The 26370-nt window shown below is 49.5% G+C and overlaps 1 protein-coding gene across 11 annotated transcripts in view; it reads right to left on the minus strand.

Annotated features, from left to right (window-relative positions):
- Pacs2 (phosphofurin acidic cluster sorting protein 2) overlaps positions 1–13284 on the minus strand; it is a 54795-nt gene extending 41511 nt beyond the window's left edge. For 5 of the 11 annotated variants that reach the window (XM_063240765.1, XM_063240768.1, XM_063240763.1 and 2 more), the window contains exon 1: positions 13095–13279. In XM_063240765.1, coding sequence (XP_063096835.1) covers positions 13095–13213 — 119 coding nt within the window. In that variant the 5' untranslated portion in view covers positions 13214–13279. Of the gene's footprint in view, positions 1–12585; positions 13030–13094 lie in introns of those variants that run through there. The other 6 variants (XM_063240770.1, XM_063240769.1, XM_013144926.2 and 3 more) reach the window with 4 other exon arrangements.
- Positions 13285–26370: the final 13086 nt, after the last annotated feature.

The raw sequence follows: 26370 nt of genomic DNA on the forward strand, positions 1-26370 counted from the left end.
CTGTGTGGGAGCCAGGCCTGCAGTGGCAGCTGGCCAGCCGCCCCCAGGACTATGGAAGAGGAATGCCACAGCCAGTGCCCTGCCCATCCAGGCCCAAGACCATGCCCACAAGCTGTCCACATGGCTTGCAGCCCCCTGGCCAGTGAGCAACTGCCAGAGGCTTCCTGTGATATCCCAGCAATGGCCAAGCACGGTGAGGGGGAGCTGGTGCTGCAGAGGCCAGAGCGCTGCCTACATCTTGGCACTTGTCACACTCCTGGGGCCTAAGCTGCACCTGCATGATCTGGGGTGGTTGCCAGCACTCACTGGCTGAGCTCAGTCTTCTCCAGTGTCCAGGTCTTATCTGGACACAAGTGTGCTGTGCTAATAAGGAGACAAGGTCAGAGGTGCCTTCTCAGTGTCCCTGCCAGTCACTGCGCAGGGCCAGGAAACTGATGTAGACAATGACAACTGCTAGGCACTTCATGTGCAGTCTGGGGCTCTGGCCCAGCACCCTCCAGCCACAGGGTCTCCACAAGCCCACCTTCTACCTGGCAGAGGCCAGTCCTAGCCTAATAACAGAGAGGATGGACACAGGTAGTACCACCCTCCCCTGGAACATGGGGAAGGAAAGCTGGGGCTGGAGTAGAGGATACCACAGGCCCAGGTGCACCCACAACGCACCTGGGTGCACACACATGCACACACGCAGCTGGGGTGCCTGGGAGGGGTCTGGCTCTCCCTAACACATGGATCTGTATATAACCATGAGGGACACAGGATCAGTGTGGCCTCACCTATCCCTGCTATCTTGTGCACCATAAGCAAAGAGGCTGTGTCGACCCCACTAAGCCCTAGTGAGAGGCCCTAATGAGAGGTGTTTTTAGGCTCTAAAGCCTCACCCCTGAGAGCAGAACGTTCCCATACCTCAGCTAACACCAAAGTAATAGCCAAGATGCTCGACCCTGGCCCTGTCTACCACACCGTGTGCTGGGCATCTGTGCTCAACCATCAGGCAGTCTGGTCCTTGAATAGGGGCAGCAGGTGGGGAGTGGGCTGACCCTAGTTCCAGGGCAGTGCCATGTCTGGTGCATGGGAGAGAGGCCAAGAGTGGGCGGGGATAGGACTATGCAGAGGACATGGGGCACCTACACTCAGGACAGCCAGCTACCCAAAGGGCCCCTACACACCCAGTTCATCCTGTCCAAGGCCACACTCTCCCTTCCTTCTGCACATACGTATGTATGTACCTGAAGATGCAATGCTGAGTGCAATTCAAAGCCAGCAGGATCAGGGCCACTGCCACGCCACCACTCCACAGCAATGCGGGGCAAATCAAACGAACACCAGACTCTGACTCTGTTATTAGGAACTCTGGGTCTACATCAGGGTCAGGCCAGTGTGGCTGCTTGTTTAACTGAAAGATGCTCTCTTACCAGCAAAATAACTAGAAGATGCAAGGAGGAAATTTATTAGGAGCTCATTCGTTTTTTTCTTTTTTTTTCTTTTGGTACCAGGGATTGACTCACAACCTTGCTCTTGCCAGGACAGTGCTTATGCAGCAGCTAAATCCCCAGTCCCTAGGAACTCATTCTTTAGTGAGTCTAACAGAGCATGTTTTCTTTTTTCCCTTTAACACACACAGCTTCACTGGAAAAACCTAATTATGCTGTTGTTCAGGGTACCTGGGGCAGCTCATCTTCCCCAGGAAACCACAGAGCTGTCAGGAGCCTGCCAGGAACCTACCCACTGCAAATCTCATCACAGTCCCAGCCTCGGAGACTCCTAGAAGGCCCTGGGAAGGCAACAGGTGTTGTGACAAGGTTGCCACTGGCCTTTCTGGAGGACCTGTGTTCCCAAACAGGCAAAATACGGAGGTGTGAAGACAGAAGTGAGATCGTCCCTAGGGCACCAGTCTCAGGCGAAGGAAGCAGATTCCTTAGCTCTTCAACCTTGGGAACTGCTGTGCACACAGGAGGGGACTCTCCTCCACACCTCCTGTTCAGGCATGTCCCATAGCCAGAGAGAATGGCCTACAGAATCGCCCTAGAGCCTAGCCCTTCTGAAGGCTGGATTCCCAGAACAGGCATTTCTGCTGCTGAAATCCAAACCAAGGAGGCCCAAGCATACCCTAAGGTGTGGGCCAGCCAATCTCTATACATCTTGTCATCAATTCAAGAAACAGCAGTGAGGTACAAGTGGAAATCGACCAGATATGTGACATCCCTTCCCCCTTCCCAGCCCAGACCAGGACAACCAGGGATAGCTGGGAACCTAGCTAAATATGGCCGGGCCCTACCCCTGCCCTGACTCCCACTCAGCACAAACAGGACCACTCGTGCCACCACTAGGGTAGCCTACGAGATCAGGAGCTGATGGAGGAGCCGCCTAGGGACTGTACCTCCCACCTGCCCTGCCATGTCCACCCTCACAGTGATGACAGCCTTCCACATCCATCCCTGTGCCACTCCATGGGACAGTCTGCAGCCAGCATTCACCTGCCTACCATGGATCCTACCTCCTAGGATGCGACACCCGCCTGCCCCTCAAACCAGCACTGCAGCCCCTCACTGTTTCTCATCCTGACCTTGCCCAGGTTGATCAAACACCACTACTCTCTTCATATCCCTGCCAGGGATGGAGGGCTAGAAAGTGTGCAGGCTCTGGTGTCATTCCCATTTAACTTTCCAAGGCACGATAATTCTCAGGTCACGTCACGGCAAGTGGCAGCAGCCTGGCCACAGCACACACATTTGTGGTCCCTCTGGAAATGCAGGTTGAAAGGGCAGGTCTTCACTGCCAAAGTTCCCCTTTCTCCTGTCTATGGCTCCATGATAGAGATCTCCAAGATTCCAGCAGGAAATGCCAGGAAGACCCTGGCTATCAGGCACTCCCCTGAAGGCAGGGCAGCACAGCAGGATCCCTTCTTAAAATATTCCAGGCCACCTAGAGGACACGCTTTGTCCCTAGCCCAGGGTCATAGGTTCCAACTCCACCAGGCTGAACAATGGCTAAGCCACACTGGGGCTTCTGGGCATTTGCCCTTCCACCCATCATGGGTGCATCTGGGCACTGTCTCATCACGTGCGCTGCAAGGCCTAGCAAAGTGGCTAAGCAGCACTCGGTGCGATTACTGGAAACTGAGTTCCTAAGGAACCAGCACTCACCTTACAGCCCAGTGTGGGGGTCATCTTTGTCTGGAAACATGTAACACATCCAACCCACCTCCACCAAGAGGGGATCTTGGCTTTTCAACTGGCTCACATGCTATTTTTAGGGCCGTTTCCCAGTGCCACTGTTGAGTGACCCATTATAGCCACCCAGGCAGTCCCAGGCACAGCCAGCAGCTCACACGCACTTGTTGTGGAAACACCATGTGGAGGGGCTCAGGGTCCCTAAGGAGACTAGCAGCCTGGGTTTCCAGTCTCCAAGGACAAGCCATATCCAACCTACAGGCCTGGGGCAAGATGGGCTGGGTATAAGGGCCAGTAGGGGCCAGTTCCTAGGCCTTCCCACCCTATCCCTTCCCTCTTGGTCAGACATGGCCCTACACTTCCTTGTGGCCATCTTGGGGTTCAAAAAGACCTCCCTGTTGTGTGCCCTTAACGCCTTGCCTTGCAATGCTCTCTAGGCTAAGAGAGAAGAGCACAGGGCTGGGGAGTTAGCTCAGTGGCATAAGCACCTGCCTTGCAAGCAGGCAGTCGTGAGTTTGACCCCTGGTACCGATATATATATATATATATAGATAGATAGAGAGAGAGAGAGAGAGAGAGAGAGAGAGAGAGAGAAGGGCACACACAGAGCTTCCTTTAGGCCCACGAAGTCCTCAGGTCATCAGAATTCAAGAGGAACCTGCCCAGGGCACTTAGGCCATGGCTGCTGCACAAAAGCTGTCCAGGAAAGCATAGATGCTCAGGGCACAGTGGTCAAAGACAGCTGCAGACCTTTTGACTGCAGTGTCTACCTGATTCCCTCAGGAAGGACAGAGCAGAACCACATGAGCTTCTGAAGCCTGCATCCTAATAGCAGACACCTGCCCAACATGTATCTGAGGTTTGGTAGGGTGTCAGCAGCGTAGACAGGGCCACAATGATCACAGTAAAAGGCCAGTGCTTCTCTGCACCCTCACCTCTCAAGGTGTAGACTCCATCATCCTGCTGCTAGGACCAGCCAAGAGGTGCTGAGTTCACAGGCTGAGAGTGTCTGCCTTTTGCAGTGCTCCTCCCCGGGCTCACTCTCAATCCTGTAGCTCCTCTTCCATTATCCCCACACGTTCTCAGTCTGCAACCAGCTCTACTAACACAGCCACTCCAGCCAGCACCACTCTCCCAAACACCCCCTCAATGGTCCAGAGGCCTCCCCAGAATTCCAAGCAAAACCCACCGGTCCTGCATGATACCTTGGGTTCAATCACAAAGATGCTCACTAAGGAGCCACAAAAGATGAATCCTGAGGGCTGGAGACAACTCTGACCAAGACTGACTTAGGACCCCAGCGGCCAGCAAACAACACCAACATGTCTTAGAGGGCAGTGGCCATGCATGGACACAAAAGGGTACTGCCAAGAGGCCTATTCTCCACATCATGCTTCTCACTTGAAGGCTGAAGCACCCAGGAAAGGCCACCACCCTCAGGTCCATCTAATGCTCCAGGGATCACAAGAGGGAGGAGGGGACAGAGCACTGACCAAAGGGACTGCAGCTGAGGACCACCCAGAACTAAGCAAAACTATCCATCCACAATGTCTAAGGTCCAATAACCCTAACTCAGGCATCCCACGGGATACCCACACCTAGACACACTGTCAACTAGGCTGTCATACAGGGAGGGGACCACATAGCTACCATACCAGACCTCCTCCAGTGAGTTTCAGCTACAGGAAGCTGTCTTCTCTCCTCAGCAAAAGTAGAAGCCAAAAGGGGTGCTGCACTTCACCTCACAGGGGAGAGGCTATCCTGGTCCTGTGTGTTACCAGAACATACCCTTTGGGAATGAAGGGTTCAGAATTAACACAACAAACCAAGGGGCAGCTCACTGTTATGGGTCTTCCCCAAGGAAAACCTAGGGAGGTTCACAGCAAGAGGAGGAACACAACTCAGGTTCTGAGAGCAAAGAGGATGAAGACAAACAGTAAGTTTCAACTTCATTGAGAGTTGACTGCTGAAGCAATATTGACAGTCTTGGAGCCTTAAGAAGACAGCAGAGCCAGGCATGGTGGCACATTCCTGTAATCCCAGCACTTGGGAAGCAGAGGTAGGAGGATCATTGCAAGTTCAAGACCAGCCTGGGCTACTAAGTGAGCCCAAGGTCAGCCTGAACTGCATGGCGAGATCCTGTCTCAAAAAAAAAAAAAAAAAAAAAGATCAGAAATACAACATACCCATAATACACTTACACACATGAAAAGGCTTGGTTAGCACAAAGTGCACTCAGGCCTGCTGCTCCAGTGAATAAAGACATAATTAGCTCTACAATACAATAGCAAGTATGCACACTGAAGTTTTCTGGGCAACCACATGAAACCAAAGTAGTAGCCAGGCACGGTGGCACACACCTATCACTACAGGTATTTAAGGTGCTGAAGCAGGAGGTCACTTGGGTAACTTAGAAAGACCCTGCTTCAAAAAATTTAAAAAGAAGGGACTGGGGATTTAGCTCAGCGGCATAAGCGCCTTCCTTGCAAGTGTGCGGTTGTGAGTTCGATCCCTGGTACCGATAAAAAAGAAAAAGACAAAAAAAAAAATTTTAAAAAGGGTTGGGAGTGTTGCTCAGTGGAGAGTGCTTGCCTAGCATGCACAAATCCCTGAATCCAATCCTAGTACTGAAAGAAAAAAATGAGAAAGAAAAGGACGGAAAATAAAAGAAACTGAAATAGTGATAAATTTCACTACCAATACAGAAAGAAAATGAAATAACAAAAACAGTGCAAAGTAAGGTAAGACAAAAGAAAAAAATTAAAAGTGCAGGACAATTTTAAAAAGCACAAACTACAATAGTAGACATGAATCCAAGTGGCAACAATCTAGACCAATGTAAATAGACTGTATTTTCCAGTTTAAAAAAGGCATCAGACTGGATGAAAACAAAAATCTACACACATGCTGAACAACCAAAAACACATCTAATATGTAAAGTTATACAAAAGTTTAAAGAAAAAAAGGTAAAACAAAAACAAAATAGGCAAATACTACCATCCAAAACAAAGTTTACACAGGTATACCACTGAAGTCAACAATAAGACAAAAAGCATCACTAGATACAAAGAGTCATGCAATGATAAAAAGTTCAAAACACCTAGCAGGTATTGTAACTAAACACATATGTACTCAACAACATAACCCCAAATGTACAAAGCAGAAATGGACAGAATTATGAGAAACACAGAAAAAGCTACCTTTAGACTTGAAGATTTCTAATATATTCTCAAGTAGAAAAAAGGAAACAGGTGTAAAGACCACAGTAAACCAAGTTTAAGCTAAAGGACTGACAGCAAACCCTGCACTGCCCCCTGCCAAACGCATATTTCTTTCACCTACAAACAGAACATGTCTAGAAATGGACCTCACCTCAAGTCATAAATCAAGTTGCAAAATAACCTTAGGAACTTGGTGTCATATTGACCACCATCTCTAATCACAACATAAAGCAGATTAGAAATGAATATAGAAAAAAAGAGAATTTTAAAAAATAACTGGAGAGGGACCAGGGATTTAGCTCAGTGGCTTAAGCTCCTGCTTTGCATAGGTCAAAATTCAATCCCTGGTACCAAAAAAAACCCCCAAAAACCAAATGAACAACAACAAAAAAAAAATCTGGAGAGAGGGGCCAGGGATTTAGCTCAGCAGCATAAGCGCCTGCCTGGCAAGCTCGAGGTCATGAGTTTGGAAACACCTGTTTCCTTTTTTTCTACTTGAAAATATATTAAAAAAAAAAAAACTGGAGAGAATATGCCTGGATATTAAGAAACTTTGAAATATTGTGTAAGACTAAAGCTGGGCATGGTGGCACACACCTGTATTCCCAGCACTTAGGAGGTCAAGGTAGGAGAATTGTCATGAGTTTCAGGCCAGCATGGGCCTACATAGTGAGCGAGACTCAAAAAACCAAAAGAAACAACAAGGGAAAGGGGTTATAAAAAAAATTATAAAGGGGCTGGGGATTTAGCTCAGCGGCATAAGCACCTGCCTTACAAGCAGGCAGTCATGAGTTCGATCCCTGGTACTGATAAAAAGGAAAAAGACAAAAAAAAAAAATTATAAATATGTTAACCTGAAGGATACTACATGCAAAAACTGTGACTATCAGCTAATGCATTTTAGAAGATTATGTGTAGTTACAAATGCTATTGTGAAAGGAATAAAGAAGAAAAATAACTGATTATATATTTATCTTAAATCAGAAATAAGGAGGATGTAGCTCGGGGTAGAGCACTTGTCTAGTGTGTGTGGGGCTCTGGGTTCAATCCCCAGCACCACAAAAGAAATAAGTTGTTATATTCAATATCCACTCACAATGTTTTGTTTTGTTTTGTTTTGTACTAGGAATTGAACTCGGCCTTGTACATGCTAGGCAAGCACTCTGTCACTAAGCTACATCTCCAGCCCCCATATTTTCTTCTAAAGTGATACTCATCTGTAAATCAGCTGCTGGAACTCTTTTTTAACCACTTAACAGTGACCCCAAGTATTACTTGAGTACTGCATTTGTTTATATACTGACTATCCTGAGCTGAGGAAGGTGTCATTTCAAACAGTCAATATATGTATTGAATAAATTTGATAAAATTGTCATTTTTACATGTCCTGTTATATTAGCTTATAAAATTAATGAAAAAATTTGTAATATTTGGTCATCCTCTATTTATTTATTTATTTATTTTTGGTGTTGGGGATCGAACTCACGACATCATGTGAGGCCAACATCCTCTATTTAAATAATTGGACTGGTAAGTGGGTAACCTCATAATGGCATCTACAGAAAAGTTCTAGCGGGAGCCAGGCATGGTGGCTGTAATCTCAGCCTGGGAGGCCAAGGCAGGAGGATTTCAAATTCAAGCCCACCCTCAGCAGTTTAGCAATTCAGTGAGACCCTGTGTCAAAAATAAAAAAATAAAACACAAAGTTACAGCAGACATCTAAACACTAAAACTTCAAACACAACAGGATACATCACAAATACTTCTGTTCAGCGCTGCACAGTGAGGGCCAGAGTAGTGAGGCAAGAAAAGGAAGTAACCTACACCTTTCAAAGGCAAAGGACTCTATGGGTAAGCGCCAGGTTAGGAGGCGGTGGTGGACAGCTACAGCCCCAGCTCCTGAAGAGTGAGGCAGGAGAGGCTGCCAGGCCTGGAATTCAAGGCCACTCTGGCACCATAGTGAGACCTCAAAAAAAAAAAAAAACCGCAAAATTCTAAATGGTGGTTCTGGTCCCAGACTCGGCGCTGCTGGTGCAGCCTAGTGGCAAAGGGCTGTCTTCCCCGTCAGTACCAATACAAAACAACACAAATAAACTAAATTTCTATGTATCAGTAACAGACAATAGAAGTATGTGACATAAGATACAAGCATTTAGGAGTCATCTAACAAGGCGAGCACAATACAGAGAGAGATCTGTCACTGTCACTGCAGGCATATTCACAAGGAAACGGGGCCACTCTGGCACCAGGTCTGAGTCACGAAATTCCCTTCTGAACCATGTTGTGGCTCTGCATGGAAGCACACGAAATGCTTCTGAAAGTCACACCAGCACTGCCAACTCAATCTCACGCTACAGCCACATGAATTAGGGTGAGCACTGTACCTACACGAAGAAGCCAAAACTGTAAAACTGCTGGAAAGGCACCTTTGTGACCTTGAGATTGCTTACTTTGAACCTCATCAAAATTACAAACTTCTGCTCATCAGAACACACCATGAGCTGAGCATGGTGGCTCACATTTGTAATCCAAGCTACTTAGGAAGCCGAGTCAAAAGGATCCCAAATTCAAGTTCTGCTTACCGAAGCCTGAGTCAACAATAGGCCTCAGTCTCAAAATTTAAACGGGGGCGGGGCGGGGTGGGTGGAGATTTCGCTCAGTGATAAAGTGTTTAGTGTTGGTCTAGCATAAGCCATGCCGAGTTCAATCTCCAGTAAGCAAAAAGAATGCTAGGCGGGTGGTGCATGCCTGTAATCCCAGTGCTTAGGAGCCTGAGGCAGGAGGATTGCCATAAATTTGAGGCCAGCTTGGACTCAGTGAGTTCGAGAGTTTGAGGACAGCCTGAACTAAGAGATTCTGTCTCTAAAAAACCAAAAACCAAACAAACAAAACATCATGAAGAAATGAAGAGGCAAACCACACACAAGGAGAAAATATTCACCGTCTATGTATCTGACAAAGGACTCAGTCCAATCACACAAAATACAGACTACCCAGACACAGTGGCTCATGCCATAAACTCAGCACTTGGGAGGCTGAGGCAAGAGGAAGAAAAGTTTGAGCACAGCCCACCCAGTTTAGTGACGTAACAAATGATATCCTTGTAGTTTCCCATTTTTCCCCAACCTAGACCTACCTTACCTTGTGGTTCTGCTCTACAAAACTTCTTAGAAAAGGCAAAGTCTTTGGCAACTCACTCGGGCCCCTTTCTGTGTCTCTGGGACAAAAATTTTTTTCGCTCAATAAATATATTCTGCTTTAAAAATAAAAATAAAAAACAAATGATATCCTGTCTCAAGAAATAAAATGTGTAGCTCAGTTCCAGTACTGCAAAAGCAGATGAAGGGAGGGAGGGCGGGAGACAGGCAGGCCGGCAAGAAGACTGGCCCTGTGCCCCGCATACAAAGGAAGAGCCAGCACAAGGGGACTGCTCTCCATGACACAGGGCCCCAGGCTGGAAGCACCCACACTTCCACCCACAGGAGCACTCGGGGCAGGTCACTACGACCAGAGAATAGAATACAGTGGTGAAAAGGCCAGGGTAGCTCACAGAAGCAGCATGGCCTGGTGCTGGTCGGTAAGGGCACATACATGGCCTTCTGGAAGATGGACAGCACTGACTGTGGAGGAGCATGGCAGCGTCAGAGCTGAGTGGAAGGGACACAAAGCCTCTCTGATGATACAGACACACTCTGTGCCTTCAGGGCTACACATCTGTCACAACTCACAGGACATGTTGAGGCTCCAGGCTCCTACTCTAGGGAATGAACCTGGACTTCCCTCCGTGCACTGAGAACATGGGCCAGGAGACGACAGTGGTCAAGACTGCACAGTGCACTAAATAGAGTTTATAAAGGAACCCATGAACCGCAGTAGGAGACAAGATCAAGTGAGAGTTTCAGGTCCAAAACAGCAAAGGTTGCTGAGGAGCAGGTGGGGACAGGTGAGGAAAGGGGCAGGAGGGGCAAAGGCAGTACCAACTATATGCCCAGCAGAAGGTGCAGAGGGCCATCAAGGGTGGCAGTGCTGCTGCACCCGGGCACATAGAGGGACACCAGGACTCAGCCCTCCCTCTAGTAGAGTGGCTGGAACAATTCCTTGGGGTCGGAGAACTCTGTTACCAGTACCAACACCAAACCAACACCAGAATCAACAGAGATGACCTGAGCCTACAGACCAGAGGGTACACAAGCCCCAGGGTGAGCCAAGCGACCACGGAAGGGCATGAAAGAAGGCAGAGACACCTGAAATTGGAGGAGGGTGCTTTCAACACAATATAGCTGATAAAGGATTACTCTCCCCTACAGAAGCTGCTGAGAGTCAAGTAGGAAAACAGAGAAAAATAAAAATTGGCAGAAGAAATGAACAGGAATTTCATTGACAAGGATGTATACGTGGTCTAGATTAGCTATCAGGGAAACTCAAGTTAAAACCACAATACCACTTCACACCCATTAGACTGGAAAAAAATTAAGTCACACATGTAGGCATTAATGTGGAGCTAAGGGGACTCTCACCTCTGCTGGTGGGGCCAGGGCTAGCAACCTTGCTCTGGGATACAGCCAGGTGGCCACACAGAACTACACATGGTTACACTCCACATCCTAGCAACCAACCAACACAAGGCCATGTCACTACTATCATGCAGGAGACAGAGACCAGGATGTCTACATGGAAGATTTGTAATTATCCAAGAACTGAAAACAAACCAAACGTCCCTTGGTGCCAACCAAGATTCAGTGGTATTGTCCTGGGGAATACTATATAACAGTGAACATGTCACCAGCCAACTTACAAATGCAGCCCAGAGAGCTAAACACAGGGACACATAGGGAAAACAATGCCACTGGCAGAAAGTCCCCAGATGAGCAGTGGGTTGTCACTGTCTAAGGTGTGCATACCTGTGATGCAAGCACATGGCACAGCCTGGACAAGCACAGCGAAGGACAGGTAAAGGGTAGCTCAGAACAGAAGCTCTGCATTCCCTGCCACACTCCATACCACAGATCTGGCCCACTGTCCTGTCAGCGCAGATCACACCAGCACCCAGTGCTACCTAGTCCAGGGCTCCCTACCTGTCTGCTGCCTGTTGTGTCTTCGTGCTTTCCTTTCTTTTCTTTCTTTTTTTTGTCTTTTTCCTTTTTATCGGTACCAGGATCGAACTCACAACTGCCTGCTTGCAAGGCAGGCGCTTATGCCGCTGAGCTAAATCCCCAGCCCATGCTTTCCTTTCTAACAACAGACCCTGGCTCCACAATGAGGCTGGCAGTGGCCCTGGTCACACTCCTCCACCTCCCTGAGGTTAAAGACCTCACTTCTAGCCTGCTGCGTGGCCTGTGCCTTTACTCTCAGCCATTTGGGAGGCTGAGGCAGAACTAGTTGAGCCCAAGAGTTTGAGACCAGTCTGGGCAACACAAGGAGACCACGTCACAAGTCTTTGATCCTCACTCAGGAAACCCAGCCAAAAGCAGCCAGGTCCAAGTCTGCTCTGGGGCCCTCATGGGTGGGGATGGGCTAGCATAGGAGGTCCAGGAGCCGTTGGGGCTGGTGATACAAAGAGGGAGAGACAGGAAACATGGGAGGCTCCAGCATGATCCCTGCATGTGGAGCTTGGGAGATGCTTTTGGGATTGGCTTCCAGGCAAATGTTGACCCTAACAGCGAAATGAGTCCTCCTGAGGGCCACACTAGGAGTGGCAGTCCTGCCTTTCCCATCCCTGTGCTGAGGAAGGGCAAACCCACTGGCTGGTGCCCTCTGCTTCCCCAACACCACACTCAGAAATAGTGTGATGTACTCCCAGCAGGGAAATTGAAGGCCAGAGTCCCATGTGCTCTCCCCAGCCCTGCAGGGCCACATCCTGTGCTGCATGCCCAAAGTGAGGTCCCTGCTGGGAGGTAGGAGGTTTCCCCACCACCCCCACATGGCTCCAATTCCTGGCCAGAATCCTGCAGGACAGTGTCGTCTCCCCCACCACTCACCACTCCCACTCTGAAAGCTCCCTGAACAGGAACCAAGTCAACCATACACATACACCACACAGACACACCCACACTTACACACACACACACAAAAGTTTCAAGCAGTGCGGGAGAAACCGGGAAGCTACCACTCTACCATAACTGCCCAGGGCTCGGCCCTGCGGGTAAGCCAGGGCCCAGTCCTTGCCCCTGGACTAATGGGCAGCCACCTACCCAGTGCAGGGCGCTGAGCCTTTGCAATGTCAAAATCAGCAGCTCCAGTCAAAAAGCATTGGGGTTCAGAAGATGTCTCCACAGGGCCAGGCAGGGCTAAACATAAGGAGGGAACCGACCCGGCCCGGCCCGCTGGACGAAGGGGCGGCCTGGAGTCCTCCAGACAGGGGACACGTTGGTCCTGCGCTGATTGTAGCTGTCCTGTGACACCGCGCCTGAGGGTCACTCCCAGGCCTCGAGGCTTGACAGTGTCTGGACTCGAGGGCAACTGCGGTACCCGGCTGGAACCCCGCGCGCGCCAGAGGCAGGTGTCAAGGGAAGACTGGGCGCGGGCCAGGGGAACCTGGCACTCCGACCCGGAGTCTCAGCCCGATCAGATCCGGGCTGCCCCCTCAGACCCGGGCAGCCTGACTCGGGCCCCACCGGCTGTGCTCTGGGCGCGGGTACCGGCAGTCGCAGGCCCGGCGGGGCAGGTGCGCGCGGACAAAGCGCAGGGCGCGGGCGCGTACCTGGGCACACAGCTGGGGCTGGAGCCGTCCACCTCCCAGGTGGCGAACAGGTTCATGGGCACCGGCGTGTTGAGCGCGCCCGGCGCGCCGGGGAGGCCGAGACGGCCCCGCTCGGCCATGGCGCCGGCCCCGCCGTCCCTCGGCGGCCTGGGGCTGCGCCGGGCCGCGGGCGCGCGGCGGGCGGGCTAGCGGCGGCGGGCGGGGCCGGGCGCGAGGGAGGGCGCGGCGCGATCACATGGCGCCGGGGCCGCGGGCGGCGGGCGGCGGGCGGGCCGGGGGGCGGTGCCTCGGAGGGCAGTGTCAGGGAAGCACCGCCCCCCCGCCGAGCTGCACCACCGATTGGTCGCTCTCCTGCCACGCGCCCAATTACCGCTCGCCGGAAGTGAGGTCCGCGCCCCGCGGGCATCCCCGCCCTCGCCGCGGGAACGCGCAGAGACGCGCGTGCGCACAGATTCCCCCGCCCCTCCCCCGACGGCTTCTCTCTCCGCAGGGGTTGGGTCCGTCGAGCCACAGACTCTGTGTCCAGACTCCACTGCATTCGACGCCCGGCGCCGTGTTCCTAGCCGTCTCGCATGACATCCACTTGGCCCTGAGCCTCGGCGCATCCTCCCCCCGTCCTGCGAACCCCAGGATTCTCCTACGCCTCCAGTCTCCGCCACCCCCCGCATGTGCCCCTCAGCCCCTTAGGCCACAGAGGCCCTGCCATGCCCTGGATCCCGCGTCCCCGGTCTGTGTGGGTCCCTGTGTCCGCGTCTGTGTCCATATCTCAGGGCGGTGGCCGGCACCCAGCTCCTACGTTGGTCCTGTCTGATCCAGCTGCCTCTCCTTACTTTTCTGGATTTAGGAAAATCTGTGACAAGTGTCAGGGCAAGGATCCCTGGCTAGGGCTAGCAGGGGAATGGAGACTCAGGCCAGCAGCAGGTGTAGTGACCTGGACAGATCATGGAGGTTCTTAAGCTCTGGCTGGGTTGGTGCTCCTACCTCCCCCTGCTCCTGGGGGGTCTCTGGTCAAAGTCAACAGATTTAGGAAAAGCCTTTCTGGCATGTCTTGTTTCTTTGTGTCCCCAGCTTTACACAGTTACTTTCTCCTGTTCCTCCCTATGTCTTGTCTACAAGTAGCTTTGTTAAAACAGTCCCGATATGAGCCAGCCAACTTTCAACCAGCTGTCTCCCAGTCCCTGGGGGTCACTATGGCAGCCCCCACCTCCACCCTTGTGGCCTTCCCCCTGCTAAAGCCAGGTTGCTGGACCCTGGCTGCCTCCCTCTGTATCACTAGGATCTGAAAGACAAACAGCTGCGTCTGCTTGAAGCCAGGGTCCCACTTGGCGAGAACAAGAGGACCTGTGTTTCTCATATGCTGCCTGCTCCTCTGGGTGGTGCAACTAAAAGCCACGAGGGCCTATGTCCACGGCCAGCTGCCTGGGTATTGTCTCACACTGCGGCCCTCCAGGGCCCACACATAGGAGATGGGGGCCCCTGTTCAGATGGCTGCCTTTGATGGGGAACAGGGACAGACCTCCATGACCTCAGCTGCTGGCATGCAGTGCGAGGACAGGATGGGGTATCATTGCAGGGAGATGAATGGGCCTCCTGACACAAGCAGCACAATCAAGGAGGATATATGAGGTGACTTGGCCCAGCACTGGGGCTTGATGCCAGCACCCTCCTCAGTACCAGGCACTGTCATGAGCCCTCAACAGCTGTTATATTGCTGTCCATCCTACTTGACAGAAGAGGAGCCTGAGGTACACAAGTTGCTGTCCCTCTGCTTCCAAAGAGCCAGGGTATGGACTCAGCCTGGGTTGGCATCATCCCAAATGTTGGGTCCCCGAAGTCACAGAGCACACATGTGTGCCATGTATACACATGCACTAGTGCCATGGGGGGAGAGAAGCTCCACTTCTCTGTGTTTCCCAGGTAGGTACCAGTTCTTCCCCACCCCCAATCAGTTGTTTGCGTCTTTGTCCTCTGTGTTTCAAAATGATGTGGTTTGGGGCTGGGGATTTAGTGCAGCGGCATAAGCGCCTGCCTTGCAAGCAGGCAGTCATGAGTTCGATCCCTGGTACCGATAAAAACGAAAAGGACAAAAAAAAAAAATGATGTGGTTTAGCTATTCCTCTTGTGGACTTTGGTGACCCAAAAGCCAGGAGATGCCTTTTCCCAGGAGCCACTCCAGTGGCTTTGAAGCTTTGAAGCAGCTTGAAGCACTTTCCCATGACTTTCTTAAAAGAGAAACTGGGTTCAGGTTGAATAATGAGGTTGGGAAGGAGGTCCTAGAGACGGTCTTTTTTTTTTTTTTTTTTTTTTTTTTTCCTTGTATTGGGGATCGAACTCATGACCTTCCACTTACCAGGCAGGCACTTAAGCCACTGAGCTAAATCCCCAGCCCCAAGGGTCTTTAAAGTCCTGGGGCTCAACTCAGCTGGAAACCCTGGTGAAAACTCCATTATCAAGCTGTCTGTCAACCAATGTTTTAAATGAGTCAAATCCTTTGGTTTTCAAATGGTTTGTAGGACTTTTGCAGTGAGAAAAAGGAAAGTCCCAACCCCTAGGGCAATTGCTCAAGGTACAGGTTCCAGTTCTGCAGACTGTCATGGAGATCAGGGTGGGCATTTCTAGCTGGCTACTCTGCACCTTGGATCTTGTCCATCCACTCAGCTAAGATGATGCAAACTTGGGGTGGGGATGGGAAGCAGGTGAGGTGGGCACAGATGCTGTTTGAACAAAACCTCTCTCCTGTCAGGGAACCTTGACTGTCTCCAAGGCACAGGGACCACGTGGACACAGCTGCCTCTGAGTGTGTGGGGTGCTCAGTGGGGAACACAAGCTGGCTCAGCCCCCTACTGTCTTCCACTTTAGAAGGTACTTGGCTCCCTGCTCTTCCCTTGGAGCAGCCCCAGGCCCTCACGAGTGGAGGGCACCACATGCTGTCAGTTCCTTCTGATGAGAAGCAATCCTGGGAGGACAGATTCCTGGTCAGCTGCTCCTGCGGCAGAGACAGAGCCCCCAGAATGCCTGGATGTGGCCTGTCACACCCTCTGCCACCTGTGAGGCATTGCTGACCGATACCCCTGTTACTGAGGCAGAGAAGGAACTTGACACAGAAGATATAGCAGTCATGTAAAGGTACTGGAGATGCAGCTCTCCTAAGGGGAAGAACCATGGTGATCAGGAACTGAAGTGACCAGAATGACGGGACACAGCCCACAGGACTGGAGTAGAAATGCAGCTGTTAGTACAAGAACTCCATAGAGTCACGGGACTGTCAGGGGCTTGCCACTAAAAAGCTGGGATTTTCAGACATCTCTGGAAAATACCTGCTGCCCACTGAAAACAGCTTGTGACAAAGAACCATGCTCAAAGATGCTCTGCATCAAAAGGTGTGGGCCTTTGTTCTTTTTTTTTTTTTTTTTCCTTTTCTTTTTTAGTACTGGGATCAAACCTAGAGCCTTGTTCATGGCAAGCAAGAGCTCTATTCCTGAATACATTCCCAGCCCCTTTTTAAGTTTCATTTTGAGTCAAGGACCAAGTCTCCCAAGCTGGTCTGTAACCTGCCACCCTCCTCCCTCAGCCTCCTGAGGAACTGGAATCACAGGTGTGCCTCACCACACCAGGCTCATTTGTTTATTTAATAATAGTTATCAAGCCAGTTTCAAACCCTGAGGATATAGGAAAGAAGACACTAGACATAATGCTTACCCTTGAGGAGTGGGCATTCTCTTGGAGAGGGAAAACACAGTTGCTCAGTTGCCTTTCACATCATATGTGCAGGCAGGGTGGGGACAGGTGAGGGCTGAGGCCTGAAGAGGCAGTACAGAACCACCATGGGAAAAGGGAGAGCTGGCTCAGGAGGACTCTGGCTGCTTGGCCAGGGGGTGAAGGTGAAGCATCCCTGAAGACTGAGATCAGGCTACCCAAACCCCACACCCTAGGCCAGGCCTCAGCCCAGAGCAGTCCCGGTATCCCCAGGTGAGGAGGCCGTGCTGGTTGCCTCATCACCTCACAGACTCAGGGTTGACAACACCTAACCCATGCATCTTTTCATCTTGAAAAGCAGAGCTTCGTATTCTAGAGATCACTCTGCTTACCAATGGGTGCCTATCTGCGCTGTGCTTTTGGGGCCCTGTGGTCTCACTGCCTGAACCAAGGTCGTGGCTATGGGGGGGGGAGGGTCTCACAGCATTTCTATGGATCCTTAGGGCTTTCACATTGAGATCATATGATAGCTTCCTGACTTCCTTCCTGGGTGCTACATGGCCAGTGTTTCAAAGCACTGTGTTTTGGGTGGAAAACAACACATACTAGATCCTGGGCACCATGCACAAAGCCAGCGGTATTCCTGGAGGGGCAGAGGCCTGTCATCCAGGACATTAGCATGAAAAGGACAAAGTAGGTGTGCCGCTGCCCTGCCCCTGAGCATGTGTCCAAGCCTTTGGCCATTCACACATGAACTTGGGTTTTTTGCTGGATGGGATGTATATGCTATATCTGTCACCTAACAACATAACATGAACGTTTTTCCCAGTTCTAAATGCTTTCTGGAATGTCACTAGTGTCCCATGATATGGATGTCTGTCCCCAGTTCCCTTGGACCTTCATTTCCAGGCATTTAGACCAAACAGTAGTGCTTTCCTTAAAATGGTCAACTACTCCTTTAAAAACTAGTAAGTGGGGGCTGGGGATTTAGCTCAGCAGCGTTAAGCGCCTGCCTTGCAAGCAGGCAGTCGTGAGTTCGATCCCTGGTACCGATAAAAACGAAAAAGACAAAAAAAAAAAAAAAAAAAAAAAAACTAGTAAGTGGGGCTGGGGATTTAGCTCAGCAGCATAAGCGACGGCCTTGCAAGCACACAGTTCTGAGTTCAATCCCTGGTACCGATTTAAAAAAAAAAAACTAGTAAGTGTTTGAAGAAGGTGGTACACTGCCATCATGAAATGAATTTAGTCATTACCTCAGAAACATGGGTAGAGCCTGGGAAGAGGTGTGGACTAATCAGAATTAAGGCTATGCTGAGTTACAGTGTATCAGCGGAAGGGTTTTATTCTGAAACCAACACCAAAGAGAATAGAATACTTAACATGGCAGATACCTGAGTTCAGGCTGTCAGGAGGAAGTGTCACATACTGGGGAACTTATAAATGACAGAAACGTGTTTCTCACAGTTCCAGAAGATGGAAGCCCAAGATCCAAGTGCTGGCAAATTTGATGTCTGATGAGGCCCCTTCCTGGTTCATGAACAGCCCCAACTCGCTCCATCCCTCTTGTGGACCACTGTCTGGGTCTTTTAATAATAGTGCTAATTCCAGTCCTAGGGGGTCCCAAAGTCTCCTACCAAATACCATCATCTCCAGGGTCCTTCCTTCCTTTTTTTTCCTTTTTTTTTTTTAAGACAAGGTCTTACTATGTACTTCAGGCTGGCCTTGAACTCACTATGTAACCCAGGCTGGTCTTGAACTGGTGGTGATCCTCCTACCTCAGCCTCCTGAGTGCTGGGATCACAGATGTGCAATACAACACCAAGGCAGGGTTCAGGTTTCAACATTAAGTAGAGACACAGAAATTGAGATCATGGGATCTAAGATAGCTGGTAGGCCCCAATATCTGCCTTCTTCTCTCAGGATAGGGCTCCCAACTTTGGGTGGGGCACGGGGCTCTCTGGAGAGGAAACAGTTTCCCTGTGCTCCCCAGAGTTGAGGGGGACTGTGTTTGGGGCTGTGTAGAAAGGCTATTCTAAAACGTTCGGTACAGTAACATGCTCTCCATGGGAAGTGGGAGGTGTGCTCTCCCCAGAACACCAAGAGGTCTGCCCAGGGCAGTGGGAAGGCTGGAAGACTACATTACAGTTCACCTGGATGAATGAATGTCATCTCACATGTGGGACAAGGACACACCACCCCTTGTCATGAGCTATAATGAAAAGTGCTCACCACTACTGATAGATTTTGGAAGATGGGACATCCTTATAACAAATATATCACAAAATATGTCAATAACTAAAGCCATGCAGTAGCTTTGCAAGAATCCAGTGATCCACAATAGGACAGGTAGGCAGGGAGGTATGGACGGAGGGAGTCCATGGGTTGCTAGGGTGAGACAGCCTCTTCTCAAAGCTACTTTGAGAAGCAATCTAAAACCCAGATAGAACCCAAACATGGTGATGCAAGCCTCCTAGTCCTTGTACTCTAAAAGGCTGAGACAGGAGGGTCACAAATTTAAGCCCAGATTGGTCAGTTTAACACTTTAGCAAGAACTTGTCTCAAAATAAAAAGGGGAAGGGCTATAGCTTAGTTCAAAGACTCAGTTCTGTCCCAAGTATCACGGACACAAAACATCCAGAGAGATGACAGTCAGAAAAGAAAGGAGTCAAGTATGACCAAGCTGCCTCTGGCTGTGAGGGGCTACTGAGTCTAGCACATGGGAGAAGCTGCTGGTGATGGCCACAGGGCTAACTCATGAGGCCACACATCACAGCCACTGCCATTGGCAGCTAGTGGAAGCAGGCAGCAGGAAGACCTCCTGAGTACCTGATGCAGGCTTAGGGTTGATTCTGCCAGTGCACAGAGCCTGCCTACAAATAGAGTAGAACACAGCAGAGGCAGGTTGTGATGTCACAAAAGGAGATCTGCATGTGGATTTGCTGGAATCAGGGATGGAGTTTCCAAATGGTGATGCCCATCTTGCCCTACAGATCCCCAGAGCTGGAACACTGGATGGGAAGTGGTCTATTGTACATTGAATGGCTCTGTATCACCCAGAGGAGGGGCCAGGGGGACTAGGGCGTCTCTGGTCACCTTGCCCTGTAGGACATACGTGGGCAGCACCTCATATAGAAAACCTGGAGTCACCCTTCAGGATGTAGAGGAGGGCACATCTAGGTCAGCTATCACAGAACCTGAGAGAACATTCTACAGCTATTAGAAGTAATGTTAAAAAATAGCTTCCAGGCATGATGGCACATGCCTGCGATCCCAGCACTTAGGTGGCTGAGGCAGGAAGATCATCAAGTTTGAACCTAGCCTGGAAAATTTAGCAATACAGCGAGACCCTATTTGAAAAATAAATAAGAGGCTGAGGATGTAGTTCAGTGTGAAGATTCTGGGTTCAGTCTGCAGTAATACAAACACGAAAGTGAAAAGAGAAAATATAATCTGAACCTATTTGATCAAACAAAATGAGAGTCTAATGCATGGACATGTAAAATATGTATTTGCCTGTAAATGATTATATGTGTTATAATCAATGTTCAAAAATACAAGTCAAGAATTAATCCAAAGAACTAAGAAATCATCTCTGTGATGGGAATTCACTTTTCCTTTTTTGCTTATCTGAATTTCTTGCTTTCTTTAGTGATGAAATATATTCACTGGAGGGGAAAATAATGTATGCTTAGCCTTACATCAGAACAAGCTCCAGCTGACAACAGCGTGGGCGCCCTCTGGCTGGGACTGTATTGGGTTCCGGAAAAAATAACAAACCCAGTGAACCCACAGCTTTTGCCTGGAACAGAATAAGAACTGTCTTTGTAAGAATGCTGTTTCAGTAGAGTATTTTTCTGGTTTGATTATTTGTTTGCACTGGAGATTAAACCTAGGGGTTTTTTTGTTTGTTTGTTTTTTTTGGTACCAGGGATCAAACTCATGACCTCATGCTTGCCAGGCAGCACTTGTGCTGCTGAGCTATATCCTCAGCCCCTTAAACATAGGGTCTTTGTACTGAGCCACATTTTCACCCTTCTTAAAAATATTTTTATTTTGACACAGTGTCTCACTAAGTCACTTAATTGCCCAGGATGAGCTCAACTTTGTTATTCTTCTGCCTCAGCCTCCCAGAATGTTAGGATAGGGTGCTAATCGTTTTGAGACAGAGTCTGTCTCTGTTATTCAGGTTGCTTTTAAACTCACTGTGTAGCTCAGGCCAGCCTTGAACTCACAAAGTTCCTCCTGCCTCAGTCTCCTGAGTGTTGGGATTACAGGCATGTGCCACCATGCCTGGCTAGGATGCCTTTTTTTTTTTTTGGTACCATAGATTGAACTCACAACCTTATGCTTGCCAGATAGGCACTTACGGCGCTGAGCTAAATCCCTGGCCCCTTGGATGTCATTCTTAATATCAAAGGAATGATACAAATCTGTAAGACCACTAAAAAAAATCCCAGTGGAAAACATTAGAGGAATGGCAGGAATTCGCAAAGAAGAAATGAGACCATTTTCTTCGGTCTCTGCTCTGGTGAATGAGAATTAAAACCAGATGTACGGTTCATCTGTTTCTTAGCCCCGGGCTGGATAGCACCTTACCTCCCTCTGCTTACTCTCCTCAAGTGAGGCTCAGGTGTGGGCTGCCCTTGCCCTGCATGGCACCTGGGTAGTCCTGGCAGGGATGCAGCAGTGGGTCAGGGCCTTGCCTGGGTTCGTGTATGTCCTGTGGAATCCTTCAGGTGAAACTAGGATATAGGACATGATTCCTCCACCTCACAGGACACGAAGGAGCCAGCAAAATGGACTGCATACATGTGTTGACACCAGGGTGTGTTACTATGTGGAACATCAGGCTGTAAGAGCGGAATCTAAAGCATGGCCTGGGCTCAGGAGCAAGGCATGTAGGAATTCTCTTGCTCACCATGGATATCCTGGACAGAGATCTTGAAAATTTAAAACTAACCAGCAGCCTGATAGCATATTGAGACAAGATACACTGATTGGGGCTGGGGATTTAGCTCAGCGGCATAAGTGCCTGCCTTGCAAGCGAGCAGTCCTGAGTTCGATCCCCGGTACCGATAAAAAAAAAAAAATACACTTATGCCCATCACGGAGCCAGACTGCTGCTAAATCCATCAGCCTTGATTGGCTGCACCCAGCTGCTTTTCATAGATGGCCTAACCCAGGTCAGCCTAACCATGTCCAGCTGCAATGTCTGTGTTTTCCCACTTAAAACTATATCTTGGTTTTCTAACATATTTCAGGGACTTTCTACCCAGCAACAGATGATGACTAATCCAATTCAATGAAAGCTGATCACACTCTCAAGCTTTTTTTTTTTTTTTTTTTTTTTTTTGTCTTTTTCATTTTTATCGGTACCAGAGATCGAACTCACAACCGGCTGTTTGCAAAGCAGGTACTTATGTCACTGAGCTAAATCCCCAGCCCCACACTCTCAAGCTTTTGAACTTGCTGCTTGCAAACCTACATAAACTAAGCCATGGAGTTGACACAGGGCTGGTGATTTGCAGCTGGTTCCCACCAGTCTGCCAGTGTAATAAACAATTGCTTTTCAACTCCTTGGTGCCCGGCATCTCATCTCAGTTTGTTACCTGTTCTGTAATTAGGCCCACGATATGAGGCTTTGTGCTTCACTGGACTGCTTTCCTCTTTCCCAGGATGGGAAAACACACACACACACACACACACACACACACACACACACACACACTCGTTTAACATTGAAAATGATGGGAAAATACCAAGGCCTAGGTACTATCTGGAAACCAGGCTATAACATTCATCATTCATAGATGAGTAACAAAGTATGTAACACTGCTAACAACATCCAGTGAACACCAAACTCTTAGCCCTCATGGTACCAGAACACAGGAATGGTGTCTGCTCTTGGATTTTATAATTAACAAAGTGGTTCTGGTCACTTGAAAGCAACACTATTTCTTGAAGAAATGAAGTCAGGCCCTTCTTGGTCCACTTCTGCTACTGTAAAAAAAACGCGGTATGCTGGGTCATTTACAAATTATAAACATTATTTTTTACTGTCCCAAAGGCTGGGAAGTCCAAGGCTCTAGCAGATCCAGAGTGGGGAAGGCTGCTCTCTGCTACCTGAGAGGTCCTTGTAAACATCCTCCTGGGGCAGGAAGGAAGGGGTGGCTCCATCAGCCTCTTTTCTTTCTTTCTTTTTTTTTTTTTTTTCTTTTTCATTTTTATCGGTACCAGGGATCGAACTCACGATCGCCTACTTGCAAGGCAGGCACTTATGCCGCTGAGCTAAATCTCCAGCCCCAATCAGCCTCTTTTCATAAGGCTCAGTTCCACTCTTCAGGCAAAGCCCCACAAAGCAACCACTCCCCTGGGTGCCACTGCCCTGCACTATCACACTGAGGGTGAAACTGAGACTTGCATTTTAGAGGTCCTGATCTTCAGACAAAGTAGTCCAGGTGAACGGGCCTTTACTGCAGGTTTGATCCTGGAGCAAGCATAGAGTGGGGCTGACTGTGTGGTAGGAATTCTGGGCTAGGGCTGTTGAGCAGCCTCACACAGCAAGGGACCCTCCCCTGCCCCTCCCGCCCAGTCCCTGCTGGCCCCGTGGTGCTGGGTGTGGGGTGGCCGGGCTGTTTCCTTCCAGCCCTTCCCTGGCTCTCCTCTTCCCTTACGCAGTGTGCATCGAAGTCTCTGGGGCCAGCTGAGACCCACGTTCTGTGAGGAGGTCTGGCGGACACTGACCTGAGCTCAGTCTTGGGGTCTGTACCTGTGGACACCTGGCACTGAGAAACAGGTGCCCCTGTGGGTGCCTCACTGGAATCTTTTGGGACACTATGTTGCCAGTTGGTCGGGGTCCTCCTGGTGGTCCAGAACACAGGGACTGTGTAGCACCTTCATTTGCAGAGCCAAGTTGTTAGAGGATTGTACGGAATCATGCACATGAGCTTAGTCCCCTTTCTGCCACCTTCCTCCCCTTCCTCCATTCTTCTTTCTCTTGCTCACCCTCTCCCTCCTCTGCCTGCCTCCTTATCTCTCGTGCTGGTAAAGGACTGTAAACTTCTAACTGCTTTCTCTCAGGCTGTGTACATCCCTGAGTGACCTTCTAACAACACACTAGGAGAGGGAACTGAAAAGTCTCCATCCCCACAGGTAAGAGCCCTGGCCACTCACCAGCTGCTCCAAAAAGATGCTCCTACGTCTTACAACATTAGATGGCCTGAGTTCAGGAACTTTCCAAAGGAGCAGAGCTCCTGCCTACTTGGTGCTAGATAACAGGTTCAGGCCTCCGTCCTCACTGTCCAGGGCGAGGGAACCACGACGTTGGCCAGGAGATGACATGCAGAGGTTCAGGGGACACTGGTACCTTTATCTCCTTGTCTTGGGTTTTTTGTGTTAGTTGCCATAGGAGCTTATTATGCTTTTTTTTTTTTTTTTTTGTACCAGGGATCAAACTCATGACCTCACACTTGCCAGGTAGGCACTTATGCTGCTGAGCTAAATCCCCGGCTTTCTAAGAGCTTCCTATGTCCTGTGTAATTGCTAGATGAACAGAGAGAGAGACAAAGAGACAGGGAGAGAGACAGAGACAGACAGAGATAGACAGACTGAGAGACAGAAACAGAGACAGACAGAGATAGCGACAGAGAAACAGACAGTCAGAGACACAGAGGAGGGGAGACAGAGACGGGGGTCAGTAGGCAGCGTGGGCACTCCCCATCACCTTCATCTACTCTGCTCTCCAGCCAGGTCCTGGTTTCCCCTCCTCTGTGCTCAGCTCAGTGCCTCCTCTGTTAGCCTGGATGGACTTCCTCTCTCAGGAGTCTGCAGTCTCTTTGGGGGTCAGACAATCTGGTGCTGTTAAAGGTAAGTCCAGTGTCCATGGGTGGTCACAGGATGGATGAAGTCACAGCCACAAGGCTTTCAGCTGTTCCCCCAGCCTCTCCTTCCTGAGTGCTCCCTGTCATGGTTGTATCTAATGTCCTTAGGCTCATGTATCAGGGGCTTGGTTTCCAGTGTGGCAGTGTTCATGAGCGGAACTTACGAGGGCTCTAATGTCATCAGCAGATGGTCTGGATGGTTAGATGGGTAGGTTAACAGTTTACTGGGTCATGGGTGGGAGCTAACTGGATAAGGCAGGACATTGATGTGCCCTTGAAAGATATATGTATATGTGTACATACAAATGCATATGTAGTTTCTAATTTTATTTTTCTTTTTGGCAGTATTGAGGCTTGGACTCAGGAGAAGTAGCATTGACCTGCAGCATCATCTCTTTTTAACATTTTTTTGTGGGCTTTTTTTTTTTTTTCTGGTTTATTGAGACAGGTCTCACAGGTTGGCCTTGAACTCATATGTAGGCCAAGCTGGCTTCAAACTTGCAGCAATCTTTCTGCCTCTGCCTCCTAAATACTAGGATTATGGATATGCACCATCACACCCAGATGAAGAGTAGTTTTCTCCTTGGCCCTTTCTTCTCTGGTGTTCTTTGCTTCCTGCCTGCTATATGGTATAAGCAGGTTTCCTCCACTGTGCTCTTCAGCTAGTGACCTCATAGCAATGGAGCAGGCTGACCACGGACTGAAGCCTCTGAAAATATAAGCCAGAATAAATGTTTCCTCCTTATTTCGTTCTTCTCAGTAGATTGTGTAGTGATGACAAGCCGACACAGTACCCTTGACGCGCCTCACCAGAGCAAAATCTCTTGCTGCAGAGGTGGTGGAAGTAGGGACAGCAGTCAAGGAGACCGTGTGGCTCTCTCACTCCGGGGACAGCCAGCACTGCATCAGCAGGACACCCCAGCAGCTGCATGGAGAGCCACAGGGGACAAGTGTAGATCCTTCAGTGATTACATGGGACTCAGAAGTGAGCCCTGTGGAGCTGGGGAGATAGCACACTGGCATGAGTGCCTGCCTGGCAAGTACAAGGTCCTGAGTTTTGATTCTTAGTACAAAAAAAAAAATTTAAAAGTTCTATTTAGCTGGGCATGGTGGCACATGCCTATAATCCTAGCACTCAGGAGGCTGAGGCTGGATGATTGTTGTGAGTTTGAGGCCAGCCTGGGCTACATAGTGAGTTCAAGACCAGGCTAGTTTACATAGTGAGACCTTGCCTCAAAAAAAAAAAAAAAAAAAAAAAAAGAAGAGGAAGAAGAAAAAGAAACAAAGTATATGAGAGGGTATGTATAGGTTACATGCAAATTCCATTAATCGTTTATTCATTTTTGTGGTACTGAGGATTGAACGTAAGGCCTTTGCATTGAATTGTATCCCCTAGTCCCTCTGTCTTTTCCACTTAGAGACAAGGTTTCACTAAGTCGCTAACTTGTGCAGGCTGGGCTTGAACCTGTGAGTCTCCTGCCTCAGTCTCCCAGGGTCCTGGAATCACAGGTTTACACCACAACACTTGAGTGCCATGAAATTTATGTAAAAGGCTTGAACATTATAAATTTTGGTGTCTGCTGGGGTCTGGGAACCCACTTCTCTAGGTATTAAGGGAAGACTGCACATTATTTATGGATAGCATAAAACCTGGAGAGATGACCCAGGGCAGGTTGTAGACCTCTGGGCAGGGAGGAAGG

Source organism: Cavia porcellus, unplaced genomic scaffold (assembly GCF_034190915.1).
Source record: "Cavia porcellus strain 051 isolate PalLab524CR breed Dunkin Hartley unplaced genomic scaffold, mCavPor4.1 scaffold_31, whole genome shotgun sequence".
Classification (NCBI taxonomy): domain Eukaryota; kingdom Metazoa; phylum Chordata; class Mammalia; order Rodentia; family Caviidae; genus Cavia; species Cavia porcellus.